The 20,292-nt window shown below is 45.8% G+C and overlaps 1 protein-coding gene across 4 annotated transcripts in view; it reads right to left on the bottom strand.

Annotated features, from left to right (window-relative positions):
* The window catches only part of col11a1a (collagen, type XI, alpha 1a), an 83,125-nt gene that overhangs the window by 54,410 nt on the left and 8,423 nt on the right, over positions 1–20,292 (bottom strand). The window contains exons 4-8 of one of the 4 annotated variants that reach the window (XM_042067696.1): positions 17,400–17,562; positions 7,689–7,817; positions 5,417–5,503; positions 4,568–4,666; positions 1,801–2,103 (exon numbers count right to left, since the gene is read on the bottom strand). In XM_042067696.1, coding sequence (XP_041923630.1) covers positions 1,801–2,103; positions 4,568–4,666; positions 5,417–5,503; positions 7,689–7,817; positions 17,400–17,562 — 781 coding nt within the window. Of the gene's footprint in view, positions 1–1,800; positions 2,104–4,567; positions 4,667–4,926; positions 5,092–5,416; positions 5,504–7,688; positions 7,818–17,399; positions 17,563–20,292 lie in introns of all 4 variants that reach the window. The other 3 variants (XM_042067697.1, XM_042067698.1, XM_042067699.1) reach the window with 3 other exon arrangements.

Genomic DNA, 20,292 nt, shown 5'->3' on the forward strand with positions numbered 1-20,292 from the left:
ACAGTTGTGCTTGTTGTAAAAGCTTCAGTGATCGCTGGCTTGCTGTCCTTCTGGGAGACTAACAAATCTATGTGGGGATGTGAATTACTGCTATGGACTCGGTGTTTATTTCCCTTGAGTGACACAGGGGGATGACATTTCTCATGTCAACGTATACAACATGAGGTTCTGCCTGTGGTCCGTAAGAGTAGAGCTGGAAATGTTCCATAAGCAATAAGGGTTGTGCGCATTTCACACTAAAATGACAATTGTGTGTGTGTGTGTGCTTGTGAATGGTTTGGGTCAATGAGTCTACAGTCAATATGTGTACATGTGTGTAAATATTTGTGTGTCAGTGTGTGTGTGTGTGTGTGTGTGTGTGTGTGTGTGTGTGTGTGTGTGTTTGTGTGTGTGTATGCACACACATACACACACACACATTCTCATAGCCATCTCAGCAAGACCTTAAGGGTTGCCAGAGTAAGCACACACGCACTGGCCTAAGACAACAAGACCTTAGGCCTTAAACACACACACACACACACACACACACAGCGCATCTGACTGTCTGATTTCCTGTCCCATATCCATCTCTTTACACAAGAAAGAAATCACAACAGACATTGGACAGGAAGAGACTAAACATACATCTCTCTCTCTCTCTCTCGCTCTCTCTCTTTATCAGCGTTAGCCAAAAACTTCAGAGGATTCACTCCACATCTGCTGTGCTAATCTGAACTGCCTGACATGTATCCTTGGTGTAGTGTGGGGAGTCCTGTGGTCTGGCCTGGACATAAGTGACCAGTGACTGGTCTGATCGGTGCGAGTTAAAGAGGGGCTAAATGATGTGGGGTAGGGGGTAAAAGGCCATGGCTGACCAGACAGCTGGGGCCTGAGTGATGAGGTAGCGGCTGTACCCCCGGGCAATCCATCCTGATAGGCCCCTGACAGGAAGCTTTTTTCCAAAGGGGCTAAAGAGAGTCATCAAGGGGTGGGGGGTGCAGCGTCATATTTTGAAGGAGGGGGGACCTTATGGGATATGTTAATGACGTCTACCTCCCTGTGTGTGTGTGTGTGTGTGTGTGTGTGTGTGTGTGTGTGTGTGTGTGTGTGTGTGTGTGTGTGTGTGTGTGTGTGCAATGCTTGGGAGAAACAAACAAGAGACAACGGGAAAAGGAAAAAAAAGAAATGAGGAAAAAATGAAAATAAATGACCCGTAGAGAAACAATGGAAACGTCAGCACATGCTGTGACAGAAAAACACAGAAGAAATGAGAAATAAATCAAAGAGAGAAAGAGCATGAGAAAGTGTGTGTGCGTGTGTGGGTGTGTGTGTCTGTGTGTGTGTGTGTGTGTGTGTGAGAGAGTCAGAGAGAGAGATATATTGAGAGAAGAGATCCAGAAGACAGACATATGAAGAGTACAGACAGACACGATATGAAGTGAAAGTAAAGTGGAGGTCAGAAAAGTTAGACCGTGTTTCAGGATCTGGACTGGCGGGAAGGTGACTCCATGACAGGCTCCAAGGACACACACACACACACAAACGCAAACTCACATGTGAAAATGACACTCCATGCCAAGCCGTGGCTTACGGGTGGACCACATACCCAGTGTGCAGGTTAGACATTCGGTTCTGACACGGAATAGAGAAGCTACAAAGCGGACGAGACACACAGCCTCCACCACCAGCCACCCCCCTCCCCGCAACACCCACCGCACGACCCCACACCATTCATACCCCTTCTCATGCAGCCACACTGGTTTGGAGTTGTGGCAGGTTGCGGCCAAGGTGGGAGGAGGGGGTGTGCGCCATACTTACGCTGGCCTCCGAGACGTCCGTTTCGGCCGGCTTGCCCTGCCCGAACTCATCGTCATATGCCATGGCGGTCGGGGCGGGCCCCGCCGTACCCAGATCATCGTACGCCCCGTAGTCATAGTGACTCCCGCCAAGCTCATTTACGTCATACTCCTTAAGGTCATACTCCTTAAAGTCATACGCGTTTCCTTCGGAGGCCACCGCCGCTGTGTCCTCGGGCTGCACCGCTTCCGTGGCAACGGTAGGCTCGGGAGCGGCTTCGGCCGTTTCAGGGACATAGTCATCAACAATTTCCTCTTCCACAGCCTCACATTACCCAAGCAAATGCAGCGAAGGAGGGGATGGGGTTGGAGGGAACATGGATGTTAGTCAAGCAGTTATCGGCACAGACTAGTGTATTCATATCCTACATCTCAGCAGGTCAACATGAATTCAGCATGATAAACAGTTAAAATCTGAGTGGCAACATGGTAACACCTCATACTGGTCCCTTTTAATGATATGGGTAATGAATTGAGTAGCCTGCATTATCAAACAGAACAGTAGCTACAATAGCATTTGCTCTCACTTTAAATCATTCATAATTTCAATGGGCTGTGTTTTCAGTCCATCAGTCAAAGTTGACTCTTACTGAGGGTAGCAAAATATTATGAATGGAAGTTCATAGAGAAATGCTATTGAGCTCTGTTATGAGTGAATATGCTGAATATGTTTAGCCTACATCAATTTCTGCATGTCAACATATTAACAGTTAGAGCTAAAGATATAGGGATATCTCAGCCTTTTGACTAAACTGTATTGCACTTACAGACATTAAATTTGATCACTTTCATCTGTTACTTTAGAGAGACCACATGAAGTGTTACCTTGATTTGTAAGAGCATGACAAATTCTACATATAAAAGTACAAGTAAATAATACAAGTCTATGACAGACTTTAAATTATTCCAGTCTTTTTTCAGAAGCAGTGAACCCATGATTAGAGTAGCATTATGCATGAGGATGAAAAAAGACCAAAATAGCTGAAGTAAGTCTGAAATGACACTAAAAGTATGTTTCATTAAAACATGACTCCGGCTACTTCTCCAGCCATAGTCCAAACTGCAGAGCTGAGATGGTAAGGCTAGGCTACAGAATTTCAAGCTGGTATAAATTTGGGCAATTGTCCTGTATGTCTTAAGATATTAAATAGATCTTTGCTCTGCATTTGGGAACAAAACTGCACAGTGTCCATCTGCTGTTTGGATGAAATTCTATCACTCCATGACTGCTTATGCTAATGTGGGGTTTAAGTTTTGATCGTGCTGACACTGTGAGATGCAATGACACAAATTCATCTGGACAACTCAAGCTGTAACAGATGCACTTACTTTTCATTCCCAAAACTGGACACTGGCCGTATCATTTGCTTTCTATTTTCCAAATGGAATTTTTCTTTGTCATTGCATCTGTGTGGCACATGTTGGCTAATACCAGTTTAAGCTAACTCTGGCTGTGAAAAGTGTGGCGCTCTGCACTGCATTGATGCTAGTCCTGGAGCACTGAGATTGTGCCAGGACTATCCAGTCAATGCAGTTACAGGCAGACTTCAGGCTTGGGAGATAGTGTGGGGGGGGGGGGTGCAATTGCTGTGGTGCTGTAACACACTGGAGGTTGTGGGGTTGTTCCACATTAAACATTGTGTAAATGTGGCGACATTTGAACATTAGCCCTTGGGTCTTTGTCTGTTGACTGGGATGGGATTTTGGGAGGGCTTCACTATTTCTCCACAGAACTTTGCCCAGCTTGAGTTGGACATGCGAGTATGTCAGTTATGACCAAGGCTGCACCACTTCCAATGACTTTTAAAAAGGGACTTCACAGTTTTCTGTCCCTTATCAATCAGCATAGTCATGTTTAAACGTGCTATATAAATAAATCTGATTGATTGATTGATTGACATGCTATGAGCTGTTTGAGTTTAGCAGATCCCTCCTCACTGGGATCTAGAGTTTCTCCTACAAACAAGCAAGGAAAACGGAGACAAAGCTGATCAACAGACGTGCTGATCCTCTTTAGCTCTGTGTGCTTCTCATTACGGCTACAGCTATTGGCTTTTTTCAAAACGCTTTTTGAAATATATCATTTTATTTGGCCTCACGAAGAACACTTTAACACACCAGATTTCAAAAGACTAAGACAAAAAACAAATATTCGCAACTGCAGACCCTGCCTAATGTCTTAAATTAACAATCTAATCTTAATCCATTTGGTTTGGGGTTATTAGGTTTCCATCTCTAATACTTTATGGACTCATTTGAACAGTTTAGGATAATTAACACACTGGATCATTTCACTATTTTGGATGGTGCAGCCTTCACCACAAATGACTCGAACAACAAAAAGCTATAAAACGGATGATATAGCAATCCACTGAATGTAACAATCATCAAACAAGTTCTGCGACACGTCGACTGACAATGGACAGCATGCACCCTCTGGAGTGGATTGACTACTCTCAAGACATGGCATGTTCCTTTCAGCTTTATGTTGTTTCATGCCCGCCTCTGTTCAAGAGTTCTGCTGATGAGATAACCCCTTGTTTTTAAAAAAAAAAGAACAGAGCAATTGCTTTGAATTGTTCTGTCTTTGTCATTTCATACCATGTACTTCCTTGTCATTTGTCTTCCCGGACCTATGCCTTTTTATCTTGGAGGCACCTCACTTTTTGTCACATCTGTTTCTGTCTTTGTCAAGCAAATGAAGCAATAGAGAAAATGCACATAATTACCTCATTGGCTCCGGTTGTGGCAATGGGAGACTGAGTTTGAGTAGCATCTACTGTTCCGTAGTCAGAGTCAGTATAGTACTCTCCATCAACATTATTTGGCTGAGGTTGTGTCACATTGACAGGAAAAAAGAAAGAATAAAAAAGAGTGAAGAGTTAACACAGGAAGAGCACATCACAAGTGTTATCCACTGGGCCTCGAGACAACCTCTGTCCAGTCTAGAGGAGCCTTAGGGGAGAGAGGACAGCAAAGGGGGTGGGCAGGGAGAGTTAGGTAGCATCCAGACTAGCATCAGAGATTTTCCTTTGGCTACAGAGGAAATATCTTGATGGGTTCTGACTGGGTCTACAGGCACTTTTACCCCTAGATAGGCTTTGGCTTTCACTGGTGCTGTGGCCTGGAAGCCATGCCGCTTCTTCTTAGCGGCTAACTTTTTAGCGGCTGACTGTTTGGCTGTCAGGAACTTATAGGCCTTGTGGTTGACGGACTTTGCCGGCCTCCTCATGAAGGCACTACGTCTCCTTCTCTGGAATAGGGTTGATGTGACAGAGAGCAACAGGGAAACACATACAACACATGTAAAACATAAGCACATAGACAAAGATGAAGACAAGACAAAGGTTTTTTTTTTTTAAAAGGAAAGTTGTACGTTCCATGTAGACAGGTACTTTTCAGCCTAGAAGAAGGGAACACATGTAAAGAGCTTTACATTCATATCAGACAGAAAAGAACAAGCACAGACAATCATGGAAACAGTGCTTGACAGTGAAGGAGAAGACAAGGACACCCATGATGACGTACAACAGGACACCACATGACAAACACATCAAGTGTTTTATTAATCTATTTACCTGAGGCTCAGAGTATTCATCTGTCTCTTTTGCTGTTTCTCCTTCATAGTACTCATACAAATCTCCATAATCTGTGCCAGTAGCATACTGAATTGGGAGAGGAAAATAGGGCAAGCAAAGACAGGTTAGCATTACAGCAGCACTATTAGACAACAATAGTGCCGCCTCACACAAAAATGATGTAGCATGTCTTTCAGACATATTACACATTGGTTGATTTAGTTAACTAGTAGATGCTATACAGAGCAAACATTAATTGATAATGCCAAAAAGTGTTGTGGTAAACTGTTGGACATGTTGCAATGTTAGGGAAAAAATTGCAGTCCACTCCAGTGTAATGGATTTTGGGTTCAAGGAAGCATAGCATAACACAACACTTTTATAGAGGCACTGCAATTACAGAGGACTATGACACTGAATGTGCCAAACTTTATTAGTGTTGAAACATTTGGACAGTTTTGACGATCAAAACTGGTGGGGGATTTCCAAAATGTTAGGTTAATTACTGTCAAAAAGACCATGTGGAGAGCATGGTGGTATTCCCAGGTGGGTGTTAAGGCCCTAATAAAACATCACAGCAGGTCAGGGAAGCCATGAGAAAAATACCACATGCCATATGTCTGGAACCTTTCGTCATGGAACTTTTTCATTCCCCCACGTGTAAATTACACAGTGTCATACATCTAAGGTTGACAAGATTGAGGGTTTGTATTTATGGAAAGTGTATTGTCCTACCAAGCGTTTTCTCTTTCCCTCTGGTATTTTTTTCATTTTAAAGTGAGCTGAGCTCAGTAAGTGACTTCAAAGTAGTACTTCAGTTTTGTTCCACAAAATGTATTCCAGTTAAACAAATGGATATTATTTCTAAGAAGATGGAAATTGTATTAAGTCATTAGAGTAAAAGAAAAGTGAAAAATCCAACAATGCTATCATCAAGTTAGGAGGGGTATAACACTCAACATTAATAGCACGGCATAAAGCCTTAATGTTGTTGCATTAAGTGACTGATGAATGAATCAGATGTTGAAGGCAGGAGTTATTATTATTCATCAATCACTAGTAATCCATTAAAATACCTCCCTCTTTCTGTCTTTTCTCCATCTCTGCACTATTTTATTTAAATCTCTCTTCTGGGGACCAGTGCATTAGCTAAGAAATGGATGGCGTTGCAGAGCCTGGCCCACAACAGTCCATCCATCACATGCACAGGGAAAAAGATAGAGATAGAGGAAGGGTTAGTCCCCCATACAGCTGTAGGGCTCACAGGAGCACTCCCAAGCTGATGAGCTGGCTGCCCTCCATGCGCCCTTCGTGGGGGGGACCTCATGGAGGGGGGCCCTAGTGGTGCTGGAGAGAGCAGAGAGCGGCACGCCGGCGTCTGCCTCGAGCCTCCAGGGCCTTAAGGCTGGCTGGCTCTGTTCTTACTTATATTCTCATGTGGTGCTGTTTCCATCGTGCATCATGTGGGGACGTGAATGGCAAAGGGCCAACCAGGGGGGCCCTTCAGAGATGCTGCTGTCAATGTTTGTGCAAGAAACGGAGTGATGCCCTACTCTGGGGTGTTTGTGTTTTTATTGAAACAGGCTGTTTTTTTTTATCACTGTTAATAAGAGATACCAGTTGACTTAAAAATGTTTAATTGTATTAATTTAGCTTATATTTGTTGGCGCCACGTTGAACTACTGTATGTCTAGGATAGACGATCCTATCATTTTCTTTCAATTGCCAGTGGAAAGGCCTAAAAATAGGTTAAGACAACAACTGCGCAAGCCAATGATGTTCTATCCGAATGTTCCAGAAGTTTTTCTACTGTAATGTATGCTCCTGTAAAACACTGTTCTTTTTCTTCTCTGTGTCACTGGAGGATCTGCTAGAGCCATAAGTGGAACAAATCCCAGACTTCTGCGGAGAGCACCTAGACGTCATGGCACGTTAAGAAATTCCATCGCGATCCAAGTTGTTCAGGAGCAGGGGAAAAAAAAACCTGCTTCGAGGAAACGGTGAAGGAACAAGCAAGAAGTAGACCACGTGGCCCCGCTGACAATAACCCATTAATCCTCTACAGGCCACCTAGGGCTTATCAAATCTCCAAACCACCTGTTTGTTTATGGCCAACATATTTTTTCTCCACCTTTGCTAAATAAAAGAAATACTGACCTCTGAGGGAGGACTGTTTACGGGTCACAGCAGATTTTAGTAGGGTGTGTGTGTGTGTGTGTGTGTGTGTGTGTGTGTGTGTGTGTGTGTGTGTGTGTGTGTGTGTGTGACAGACCTCATCATCTGTTGGCTGCTGGGCCTGTAGGGTGTCGCGGTGGGGTGTTTCACAGTCTGGGCTGTAGTGTTCACAGTAGTCGTAGGCTGCCTTAGGATCAGCGACGATCAACAGCTGCTGGATATCACCCTGTGGAGGAGAGACAGAGAGAGAGAGAGACAGAGAGAGACAGAGAGAAAGAGTGAGAGAGAGAGAGAAAGAGTGAGAGACAGAGAGAGAGAGAGAGAGAGAGAGAGAGACAGAGAGAGAGAGAGAGAGAGGGGAGAGAGAGAGAGAGAGAGAGAGAGAGAGAGAGAGAGAGATTTGTGAGCTGATTCAGAGTAGCACGCTCTCAAGTGGGGTAATGAGGAAAGAGAGCCCTCTGAGAACAGACATTAAAGGCATGCTTAGTCATATTAATCATCAAAGACATTACAGGAAGCAACCCAAGCCAGTAGCCAGAGCCAAGGACCCACGTTGATAGTATCTCTTGAATTTCTCTTGTTTTATTAAGCCATTGAAAGTATGCTCAGAGATAAACACATCCAAGCAAACACACCATACATGTACACACACGCAAAGTCAGACAGACCGACACACACACACACACACATGCGTGCACACACACAAACACACATAGACACACTGGCCCTGTCACTACAAGCGTCTTATGCTTGATCAACCTCAAGCACACTGGACTTTTTAAATTTAATTTATATAGTGTAATTAGTATTTAGTTTTGTTAGTTTTTCTATTTCTTGAATTTCTTGAATTTCCCCTGGGGATCAATAAAGTATCTATCTATCTAGTTTTCTTATCTACTGTCTTTATTGTACAGTGGATTTTAGTTATATGTTTATACTTATACTTATGTTTACCATTTCTGCTGTAAGTGCATGTTGTGTGTGATGTCTGTATGCTACTAAGACCCTTGAATTTCCCCTTGGGGATCAATAAAGTATCTATCTATCTATCTATCTATCTATCTATCTAGTATATCAAGCAACATCCACACCAACAGAATGCATCAGCCTGAGACAATCCAGCACACACATTTTTCCAACCACTGCATCTGGCGCTCAGGAAAATCAGAGAAAATTGTCTCCCACAGGCTTCTCAGGTGAATTATCAGCCAAGCTATGGTATCACCACAGATGCGGTTCTTTTTTGTTTGGTGCTTGGAATATCTGGAAAATATCGGATAGAAGCAGCCAACATGCTGAACTTATTTGAATCCTAACAAGGAGGGCCTTTGCAAAATCCTCCGTTGAAGAACAACAGAGTTCTGCAGTTGGAAGAGCCGCATAAACCACTTGATTATTTGGAACATCTGGGGGACATTTCTAAGCTGTTTGGCAACTCTGAAGGGAAGGACAGGGCACTTAAAGTGAATATTTTGAAGCAATCAGATGTTCACTGGTGTCTTCTGGACTCAGATCCACCCTCCGTGGGATGGGAAGACGACCAGGAACCACAAGATGCTTGGGGGCAACCTGGGACCCACAGGGAAGTGTGTGGGGGGTACCACTGGCACGATATATTCGCATGGCCCACATTATATATGTCACCCGCAAACGAGAGAGTGGCCCTTGGTGGCCCTTGCCCTCAGGCGACAACGAAAAAAGTGCTGCACGTCCCAAAACAACAAGCGGATCCGCCCCACCGCGCCCCCAGGCAGTAAGAATAGAACGCATAATAACACACGGGCCGCTCGAAGCGACGGGAGCGCACTAGTGCTGCGGTTTCTCTCGAATCTGGCCCCGAGATGCGCACCAAAAACACCACAAGCCCAATCGCTGGGTTGCACGTCAGGCACGGTCATCCCTTTCCCTTCGCATAGGCGGTCTGTAGGATTTTACAGAGCTGCTCTCAGCACTCGAGGGCCACAGCAGCTCCTGCCAAAGGTTTCACTAAAGCAGTCAAAGCAGGCCACATGTTGGCTTGTAGGACAGAATGCTCCTCCTTGACGGACCCTTTAAAGTTTTATTTACTTTATTCCGAGGCACAATGCATGCCATGATGCCTGAAGCTGGGTGGGGTGGGGGGGGGGGGGGGGGATGGGGGGTTCAGACTGATCGGAGGTATGCTCCCACAGCCTCTGGATGCACACTCAGGAATGCTTGGGTTTTTAACTGGCAGCACAGGAGCTTGGCAAAGGCACCCCAGGACTGTGAATCAGCAGGCTGGAACACATCTGGACCTATGAGTGTGTCTGTGTGTGTATGTAAATATGTGTGTCTATCTGTGTTTGTGTATGTGTGTGTGTGTGAGAGAGAGAAGGAAAGAGAGAGAGAAAGAGAGAGAGAGAGAGAGAGAGAGAGAGAAAGAAAGGAAGACAGACAGAGGTGAGCTACAGTATAGTATTGAAGGATGAAAGATAAACAACCCGGTGGCCAGGAAAGCCTGAGGCAATATATACAAAAGTAAACTACCGTGTTTCAAAACTGCTGGCTGCAAGCTACATATGATTAACTACCTCTGTGAAATATATGCTGTGCCCAGGCAGGAAAACTCCCTGCCCTCTCCTAAAATGGCATGGCCAGGAAAACAAAAGTCCGCCACCACCGCTGACGGCCAACAAAAACGGCACAAATGAGAAATAATCATCCAAAATCTGTCCCAATATTATTCTAAGCCACAATTGAAAATATCACCTGTGACCACCATTATACCACGCGTCTAGCAGACCATGAAAGCCCGGGTTGGCTCCAGAAGGAGCCGTCTGTGCACTGAGGTGCCCGTGCCAACGTCTGGGGGATGAGGGGGGGTGGCAGGTGGCAGCAAGATCAAGCCCAAGCATGACTGGAGCTGACGGATCTTACCTCATGGGGTCACCTGTGAGTGCCAACCATGGCTGGGGGAGGCCCGGTCTGGGCATGTACACCAGCCTGCCAGCCAGTCAACTGAAAAGGCACCCCAGGGTGCTGCAGCCCAATTGGCTGCCAAGTCGGGGGTAATTAGCCACAGCTTTAATTACCACAACAGTCAGTGTCCCAACACCACGGCACAGTGGCTCCAGGTACCGCAGGTGCATCATGGGAAAGAGCTGAGGTTGTGTGGAGACGTGCTGTTACTGTCTTCCGCTGTGACGTTCTGTGTCATCAGCAGAGGTTCTCATGCCTCATTTGGGCATGCCGTGGCCTACTGGTGGGCAGCCGTGGCCTACTGGATGGGCAGCCGTGGCCTACTGGATAGCACTTCGGACCTGTAACCGGAGGGTTGCCGGTTCGAACCCCGACCAGTAGGCATGGCTGAAGTGCCCTTGAGCAAGGCACCTAACCCCTCACTGCTCCCCGAGCGCCGCTGTTGCAGGCAGCTCACTGCGCTGGGATTAGTGTGTCCTTCACCTCACTGTGTGTTCACTGTGTGCTGAGTGTGTTTCACTAATTCACGTAAATGCAGAGACCAAATTTCCCTCATGGGATCAAAAGAGTATATATACTTATACTTATTTGGCTCTTTGGGATGGAAGGGTAGCAACGCAGAAGGAAGATGGAGGAGGGGACAGACAAGAGGAAGAGCTCAAAGGGTACGAGAGAGAGGAATGTAAGGAGGATTAACAGAAAGAGAGGAAGAGGGAGAGAAACAGACCAAGAAGAGAAAGAGAGAGAGACAGAAACAGGGTTGGGAAGTAGAGGCATAGAGAGTGTGAGAGAGAGAGAGAGAGAGAGGGAGAGAGAGAGAGAAAGAGAGAGGGAGAGAGAGAGAGAGAGAGAGGTAGTTAAAGAGGAAAATAGCTGGGAGCAGCTGGAGCTTCTAAAAGGCTGTTTGGCTCCTGGCGCACACCTGTGTAACATTAGCCCCCATGACTTGGCTCTGAAGGTCTGAAGGCTGGGGAGGTGAGAGCTTTCAGCTGGCCTCACCTGGCCCCCTGTAAAGTCTCAATAACACACACACACACACACACACACACACACACATTCACAAACACCTTTGGGCAAAAAAGCCATCATGCCACTTATGACCCACGCACAGGTAACTGCACTAGACAGTTTAATGGCACACAGGGCAGGGGTCAAGCGACGGGGTCACACAGCGAGTGGCAGCAAGGTCAAGACCTCGGATGGAAAACTGAGAAGGGAAAAACAGAGAACTGAGGAACAGAGACAGTTTTAATAATTAGCTCTTCATTTTTGCATGAAATGAATGGAGATGAAGGGAAGACAAAAAAGAGAGAGAGAGAGAGAGAGAAAAGGAGAGCAAGAAAAAAGGACTATATTGAGATGGAAACGTCAAAGCACTTATGTTCATTTTCTTGAGACGATTTAAGCTTGTCTGTGACCCCAGCATGACCGCGTCACTCACAGAGGTAAAAATACACAGGTCAGAGGTCAAAGGTAAGAAGAGAGTGTGTTAGCACCACAGGAAGAAGCCACAGGAAACTGTTTTTGGCAGGCCAATAGAGAACCTAATAATACCACAGTGAGGCTTTGTGCTAAGTCCTGGATACTTCTTATATTACAGCTTCTTCTTGTTTAAAACTTTTACAACACAGAAGGTCTAAAATGCAACTTAAGAATATACTCTCAATGCTCCAAGTGGCACAATAAATGAAAAGCTAGCCCTGTCATTGAGACTCCAGGGCTTGCCTCTGCGACACAAACAAAATCTCTTCCTGGTTTTGCCTTTGTTCATTAAGATGTTCGGCCGGCTTAATTACAGAGCGGCTCGAGGGACAACAGCCGCTGTCCCCCAATCAGAGTGGTGGGAGGGCTGACCTTTGATGTACCTCAGCCCTGGGCCGCATGCCCGTCACTCTGGAGGACATACCCACCAACCCCCATTAGACACACCCCCTCCCACCTACCACAGATACGCTCGCGGCTCACAGGGCAAACTGGTTAACTCAGCTCAAAAAACCTCTTGGCTGCGGCACAGATGGGTCTCTGCGCATCAGACGAAGGCTGGGCTCTCCAGACTTCAATCAAACGCAGCTTTCGCTGGCCGAGTCTCATGAACTGGGATGACTGTAAATGCTGACAGATGCGGACATTGACTTTTTAGCCGCAGAGAATGGGGTGGGTGTGGGGGGAGGGCTCTTTTGTCTTCCCAGAATGCTTTGCATACAAAAGAAAAAACAACAACACTTAGCTGGTAGCTACCTCATCTCTGTAATGAAATCTAATCAACTTTCCCCCCCTTAATCTTCACAAACAATTTTTTATATCCAAAAACACTCCTCCTCCTGACCTGCAATCCACAAGCAGACTACACTACACTGGCTCCATCCAGCTAAGGAGAACAAATAACAGCCCCAGAAACACCCCAGACGCCATAACTAGAACTACTGTGTGTATGAGGAGAGGATGGGAGTTGGTGGTGGTAGTGTGTGTGTGTGTGTGTGTGGGGGGGGGGGGGGGCGCAGGGGGAACAGCCTGCGTGTCTGACAAGTAGTGTCAAATCAGGATGAATAGTGTGCCTTACGGGCGGGGAGGAGTGGAGGGGAGGTGGAGGGGAGGTGGGCGATGAAGGGGAGCGGGGTTCAGGCGAGAGGAGAAGGCCCCAGAGGAGCCATGAAAGAGGCTCTTTCATGAGCGCTCTCTCTCACCGGCGTTATCTGTGGACCGTCAGATTCTACACCGCCAACAGAAAGTGTCCTCGCACTCCTCTCCAGCTGACAACCGGGCAGCCGCGGAGCAGCTTGGCATTTGGGAAACAGTTCAGACGGCGAATCACACTAACGACAATATAATGACACGTCTTCCCGAAGAACTTTTTTTCCAGAGGGAGCCCATGTTGGATCTCGGGGTGGGTAATAGCACGGAGACAGGCCATATATAGAGTATAAAGGGTCCATATATTTTCTCTTTTACAAACCCATGTGTTTCCACCAATTCATTGGCATTGGGGATAGCTGTGGCACGAACACACAGCTGGACTATAGACTAAAAAAAAATCCTTTTTTCGGCAAACTATCTTGAGCACAATCTGTTATTCTGTGCTCGAAATCTTTGAAAGTTGTCATTTCGAGGTTGGTTAGTCGGAGCCGGCTTTTTAAAACAACACATCACAGAGACGTGATTCATCTGAGTGGCGAATGCATTAGGGAGTGAGGTTCCTCAAAGCTAGGCCAGGTATTTCCTTCACATTTCCCAGAGTACACTTCTGCGGTGGCCATGTAAGGAGAACAGACTAGGGCCCTGTTCAGAAATTATACACTGAGCTCACTGTTAAGAATGTCATAGGGCCTCATTTTAGACATTTTACCGTGGTGGTTTTGACTTGATTAGTTGTGTCTTCAATAGAATTCAAAATAATCTTAGAAAAATACATAGCAGATTTGTCCAAATAATCTTTGTTGCTGTAATTAATTTACGCTTGACAATCTTAGCACAAACAACAAAATTTTTTTCCAAAACTACATAGATTTCAAATTGTACAGTTTGTTTTAAAACGGGGGTACTGGGTAATGGAACTACGAAGAGGACCTTAGAGACCACTCCTTGCTTTGGTATGCAACTCTAATTCACATCTGGCAACCCCCTGACAAGAGCTGTCTGCGATTCAGAAACCTGCCACTGGTATACAAAAAAGGGAAAAAAATCAATCCCTGAAAGTTTGACAAAATGAAAATAACAAGATGTCAGATTGCTGAACATGGTGCCAAATATAAAACCTTCAACATAGCAACATGTACTTCCAAACACACACACACACACACACACCTCAAAAGCTGATACACACATGCATACAGAATGCTCCTCACTCCTCCACGTCACCACGGTGATGACACAAACCCATTGAGACAAGGCAACGTCAGCCGTCAGTCAAACCTACACAGGCCCAATAACGGGGTTCTCATATCCCCACTCCACCCCCCTTCCCATAAACAAACTTTCTCTTTCGCAGGCAAACAGACCCTCCGGTGGCCTGGATGGCCTCTCCCTCACCCTGACACTCGTATTTCACTCACACACCACAATTAGTCATTGTCTGGCTTTATTTACATCAGTCATTTAGACCTCCTGGTTCTGTTCCTCCTCCCCCACAACCCTACAACCCCTAGGAGCATCTGCAAACTGAAAAGAGGGAACACACACACACACACACACACACACACACACACACCAGAGAGCAAATACACATACACATCACCTAGTGAGACCTGAACAAAGTCAGCCACTGAACAAACGACTTTGCATTTTACGCATGAGAATTCAACTCTCTGACAATCGTGGAAAAGGAAGGCAGTAGCAATGCTGATGAGTTTAGACCAGTTGAGAAACACAAATGCTTGAGCAGACACACCAAAAAGAAAGAAACAGCTATTGGCACTGGCACATGAGGACACGAGTGAAAATCTCAAAGTAATTACCATTAATTAAACCCCAAGGCGTTTGAAGTGCTCTCTCTCTCTCTCTCTCTTTCTCTCTCTCTCTCTTTCTCTCTCCCTCCCTCCCTCTCAGATGGCACTGTGCATTTTCTTCCCTCTACGCAGAATGCAGAACAGATGTGTTCCGAAGGAGTGCTAATTGATAATCATCGCCACTCTTACATCTGTCAGGGACGAAGCACCTCGACGCCAGCTCCTTTCCATCTTCTCTGGTGATCAGCAGGAATGGGCCGCAAGTGACCGCACCATCCCTGCCACCCCAACACCCCCCACCTACCCACCTCCACCCTCTGGAAAGCGAGTCTGACCTGGACTTGCTAGACGTCAGAAGAGCCGTCCCACGAGCTTGCCCGTGCTGATGGGAAACAGACCCCGCGGTTTATGCTGTCAGCTCCCATTCATATTTATTGTTACATTTTTCCCCTTAATTTCTCAATCTGGCAGAGGCGGGACACTCTTTTGGGTCCCAAGGGAATGCTAGAGCACATTTCTTTGTGCTTGAGTTTTTGACAAAATATTTTGACAGTTCAGCTTTCCTATGTCAAAAGAACTGATGCGTTATTACACTGTTATAAACGCCATGATGACAAAGTCACAGTAACAACAGCCCGATGGATATGCCAGGGCAATGGCTAATTCTTCACCATAATCAAGGGTGGTCCATAAACCTCTCATCCCTGAAGCAGCACCCTGACTAAATGCAGTCCTGCCGCAAAGAGGGCCTCCACTAGCCTTAAGTGGCGTTAATTACAAGGGGAAGAGGCCCTCGTGACAGGAAGTGATGGAAAGCTGAGACCTTTTTTTAAAAGCAAACAGCAGCCATACAGGGACTGCCTTGTGCTATCTTGGCCGACCTTAGAAAAAAAGACAAATATCTCGCCTTCTTCTACTCACCTTCACCCTCTCCCCCCCCCCCTCTCTCTCTCTCTTTCTCCTTTTCTGTTCAAGCACAGTCCATATAGAAGACCATTTGAAACATATGGAGGGCTGAAGGGATAGCCATCAGCCAGGTAGCTTCATACTGAAGATAGCTCTGATCCCCCAGCACACCATCAGCACACTGTTTTCATTATCTGACATTCCTTCGTACTACATCAAAGAGAATATAGAGCCCATCTTTATAAAGAATATCAACCGCTTCCCTTCCACAGCAGACATTTTTCTACTAACGCAACTCTCAATGAACTGTAGCCACTGGCAGAGAACCCATAAAAGAGTAGAGGAAACACTAGTTTTTTTTGTTTGATGTATTTACATTATAGCAGGATGAGGTTATGTTTATAATCAGACTGAACAGGTAAGCACATGCTGGAGACGTCCCAGTTGGAAGCCTCTTTCTCAGGAGCTATGCATGTCTCGTCCCGGGCTCTCCTGCCAGGAGATCCACCTCTTTCAACTCCGTAACTCAATCACTCCCTCCCTCCTTCTCACAAACACACCTCCCCCTGTCCTTCATCTGCACTGGCCCACTGAGGTGGAAGGGAGGGAGGCCATCTTAAGTTTCCCTCCACATACTGTAGCCCACTTGGCCTAAAGTGCATTTTATTGCAGCAGTGTGCTTTCAACAAAAAATAACTTGCTCGAGGGAACAGAGATGCATCCATGAAACTATTCTTCTTGACAGAAATGTAAATGTCTAGAGAGCAAATATAAACCTCCCTGACCCTTCAAGCTCTCCAATTCTCCCTTGTGGAAGTCAAGGTGTGGTTTAAAATATTGTTTCATTTCATTGCTGACAAGACATATTAGTCCGGGGACGGAGGGGAAAAAAAGGCTTTCGACTGACGACTGAAGCTGCATCGCCCCAAAATCAGCTAAAGTTTCTGCTGACAGTTGGGAATGATTAAGCACTGCTGTTGCCTCACGTTCCTCAGCTCCTTCACGTTTCAACGCCGCCCTTTTTGTTTCATTTATGAGCCAATAAAACTCCCACCCCATGCTAGTTTACTTGCCGTTTTAAAAAAACAAAAACAGTAACTGCTACAGTATGGAAGGACCTATAGAGTCCCCCTGAGTCTGCTAGAACTGTAAATTACTAGGAGCTCTGGGAGTATATGCTTTCAGACTGAGTCTCCTTTGTTCTAATCTCTCCGCCCATAAAAGAGGTCTAGTCTCCATTTCTTCTTGATGAGTGCTCAGCACATGCCAAAATAACCAGGCCGCTGCTTGACATAGACTAATTCCACACGGATTCATAGCTCAGCACTTCTAACAGCACAATTACACAGAGATGTTTGAGATGTCTGGGAAAAATGCAAAAAGTGTCCCCGGAACTGACATAGACCGGTTGATGACTAAATGAAGAACCTCTCTGTATTGAAACGTATTAAAGCGTGTTTCTGAGCATTCCAGCTAGCATGAAAACGTTGCTTTGAGTAGCCAGGGGCCGATGGCCTTACCTCAAACACTTCCTCATCCAGGATCCTGGTTCCAAAGACGGTGATGCCATTGGTGTTGACGATAGCACCGCTGCTCCTGCCCAGGGGCTTGGTGACCTTCTTCTTGCAGTCAACAATGATGGTCACAGTCTTCTTCTCCACACTGATGGCAATGCGGTGCCACCTGGAATGGAGAGAAAAAGCAAAGAGAGGAGATGACAGAGAGGCTGGTGGGGTGGCAGCAGGGAAGGGGTTAAATGGGTAAACAGCGTCACACGTGAGAGAACCCCCCCACCCCACCCACAAACACACACACCTCTAAACCCATGACAATTTGCCACCGTGCTTGAAATATTACATTCCAAGTCTCATTCCTGGCCACCTAACTGCCCCCCTCACCACCACCACCACCCCACCCTTACCCTTTCTACACCCCCCCCCCCCCCTCCTCCTCTTCCCCAGTTCTGGCCTTGTTTAGCATGGGATTAAACTCATTAAACCCTACACTAAATCCTCCTTCTGGGTTACTCGGCATGACGGACACGTTGAACATTGTGGAAAGTGTGGATCGGGGAGGTGGGGCGGCCAAACGGAGGCGTACAGTCAAAACATTGTTCTGAAGATGGAAGGAGGAGGGGTGGGGGGGGGGGGGGGGGGGGTTGGCAGGCAGGAGGGGGGAGGGGTAGGGGGCACTTGGCATGGCCTCTCACGAGGTTAGATGCTAAGATGCCTCCAAAACTTCCCCTGGACATAAATGTTGCTATGGTCTTAGTGAGGCCTCGTTATACAGCAAAGTTAACAATTCAGTCTAGTAAAGTATCAGTTCTCAGCATGTCTGCATATACGATTGTGTGCAAACACCTAAACATGTTTTAATGGACTGATCCTATTAAGGTTTTCACTTTTTCTAAAGGAGGCCCTTTTTTAGCTGGTGGGATAACAATGCGGCTTAGGATATTAGAGCTCACTTGGGATGGGTTAGGAATGACTAAACAGTTCCAAATTGTCTGGCTTAATCCAGTTCCAAATTGTCTGGCTTAATCAAGCTGGAAATGGTCAGGCATAAACCAAAGTAACCCGCCAACAAGCCATCAAATTCATAACAATGGCATTCTTGACAATAAATATTTCTCTCCCCCAGTAGTGAATGCCTGAGAGATGCTTCAAAGGCCACTTGAATGTCATTTATCATCACAGATCAGCTGTCCCTCTGCAATAACTCAGAGCCATTTAACTAAACACAAATGATAAATAATAATGTTATTGCACTAAAGTATTGTAACAATTAAACCAGTGCAATCCATGCTCTCTTTCTCCACTAAATACACTTTCTCATTATGCCAGAGCTCTTTTGTTCTGATCAAATATCGGTGTTGTTTACCATGCATGTGTTCCATTGTAAACACATGGCAGCTTAATTGAGTGCACATTTGTGTTTCTGTGCCTTAATCGCATTTCTATAACCCAAACACAAAACCAAATCTGCTGACAGCTGTTCTAAGCAGGAAAACAAGCCAATCACAACGCAGGCAACAACTCTTCTCTCTCCTTCACACGTTTGCCTAAAGCCTGTGGAAATTAAGACTACAGATAAAAACCGAGCCCTTTCATCATCTTTATATGATACTCACAAAAACGATTTTGCCCTAAACGCTGGTGATTAGGAGACATCCATGTGCCTGGGTGCTGCAGGCTTCCCAGAGGAGGTCTGCTTGGAGAGTGGGGTTTAGTCAGGGAGGCTTCCCAGAGGAGGTCTGCTTGGAGAGTGGGTTTAGTCAGGGAGGCTTTGGGCTCACTCATGCTCTGCCACTCTGCCACCCACTGCCAGCCACTCTGCCACCCACATAAACTGAAATCCACTACGGAGAACGTTGCTTTGGGCTCACTCAGGCTCTGCCACTCTGCCGCCCACATAAGCGCTGAAATCCACTACGGAGAACGTTGCTTTTTAGATGGTGGGTCACACAGCAAACTGCACAAAACTACAATTCTGGCAGAAACTGGACTTGAACATCCAATGAGTCTCTATTTCTATATTCTATTTTTATTTTCTACTAATATATACCGGTAGTATCAATATTAAGGCCTTAGTTTACTGTAAATAATCACACTTAATTTCCTACATTCCTGTCGAGAACTTTCACACAGTGGTATGGAAATATATATACAAATTGCATGGAGGACGATTTAAACATAGCTGCCTATGCAAAACTGTGTTCAATTATAATGTTCTGTTTGGCCCCTTGGCTAGCTATGGAAGGACAAGTAAACAGACTGAGTCTGAATGTTAAGGCACGAGTTAAGGATCTTAAGTACTACACCAGAAGACAAACGACAGAAAGATTAGAAAAATAAATGTTCTCAAGGTCACAGGAAGTTGTTCCCTGTCACAGAGTCATAGCGGCTTAGCCACAGCTCCGAGACAAAATTCCTGAGTCTTCCAAGTATTGTAGGATTACTGTGAATTTACTGCCTTGATAGAAACCTATGAATGGCCTATTTGATTGGATTAGGTAATCCATGATGATAATGCTTTGCGGTTTGGAATAAAGTCAGCCAATATCGCAAGAGGCTGCTGTCAGATGGCCCATGGCAGTCTCCAATGCATTCAACTAATCCAGTGACTCCTGAAACAGCATGGCTTCCCCTTCCCAAACCATGACACGTGTTCTAGAACAGCATTCCTTCCCACTATACATACTAGCATTTTCTCAAATGATCTACGTAGGCCTAACGTAGGCCTATGCCTCATAGCCTCACACAATTTCCACTGTCAGCACAAATGTCGAGAGAAAAAAGAGGATGAGAGATGCAAGAGATTAAGTGGCAGGAAGAGAGAGAAAGAGACAGAGAGGGAGAGAGAGAGATAGCGAGATAGAGAGAAGGAGAGAGAGACAGAGAGGGAGAGAGAGAG

Source organism: Alosa sapidissima, chromosome 17 (genome assembly GCF_018492685.1).
Source record: "Alosa sapidissima isolate fAloSap1 chromosome 17, fAloSap1.pri, whole genome shotgun sequence".
Lineage (NCBI taxonomy): Eukaryota > Metazoa > Chordata > Actinopteri > Clupeiformes > Clupeidae > Alosa > Alosa sapidissima.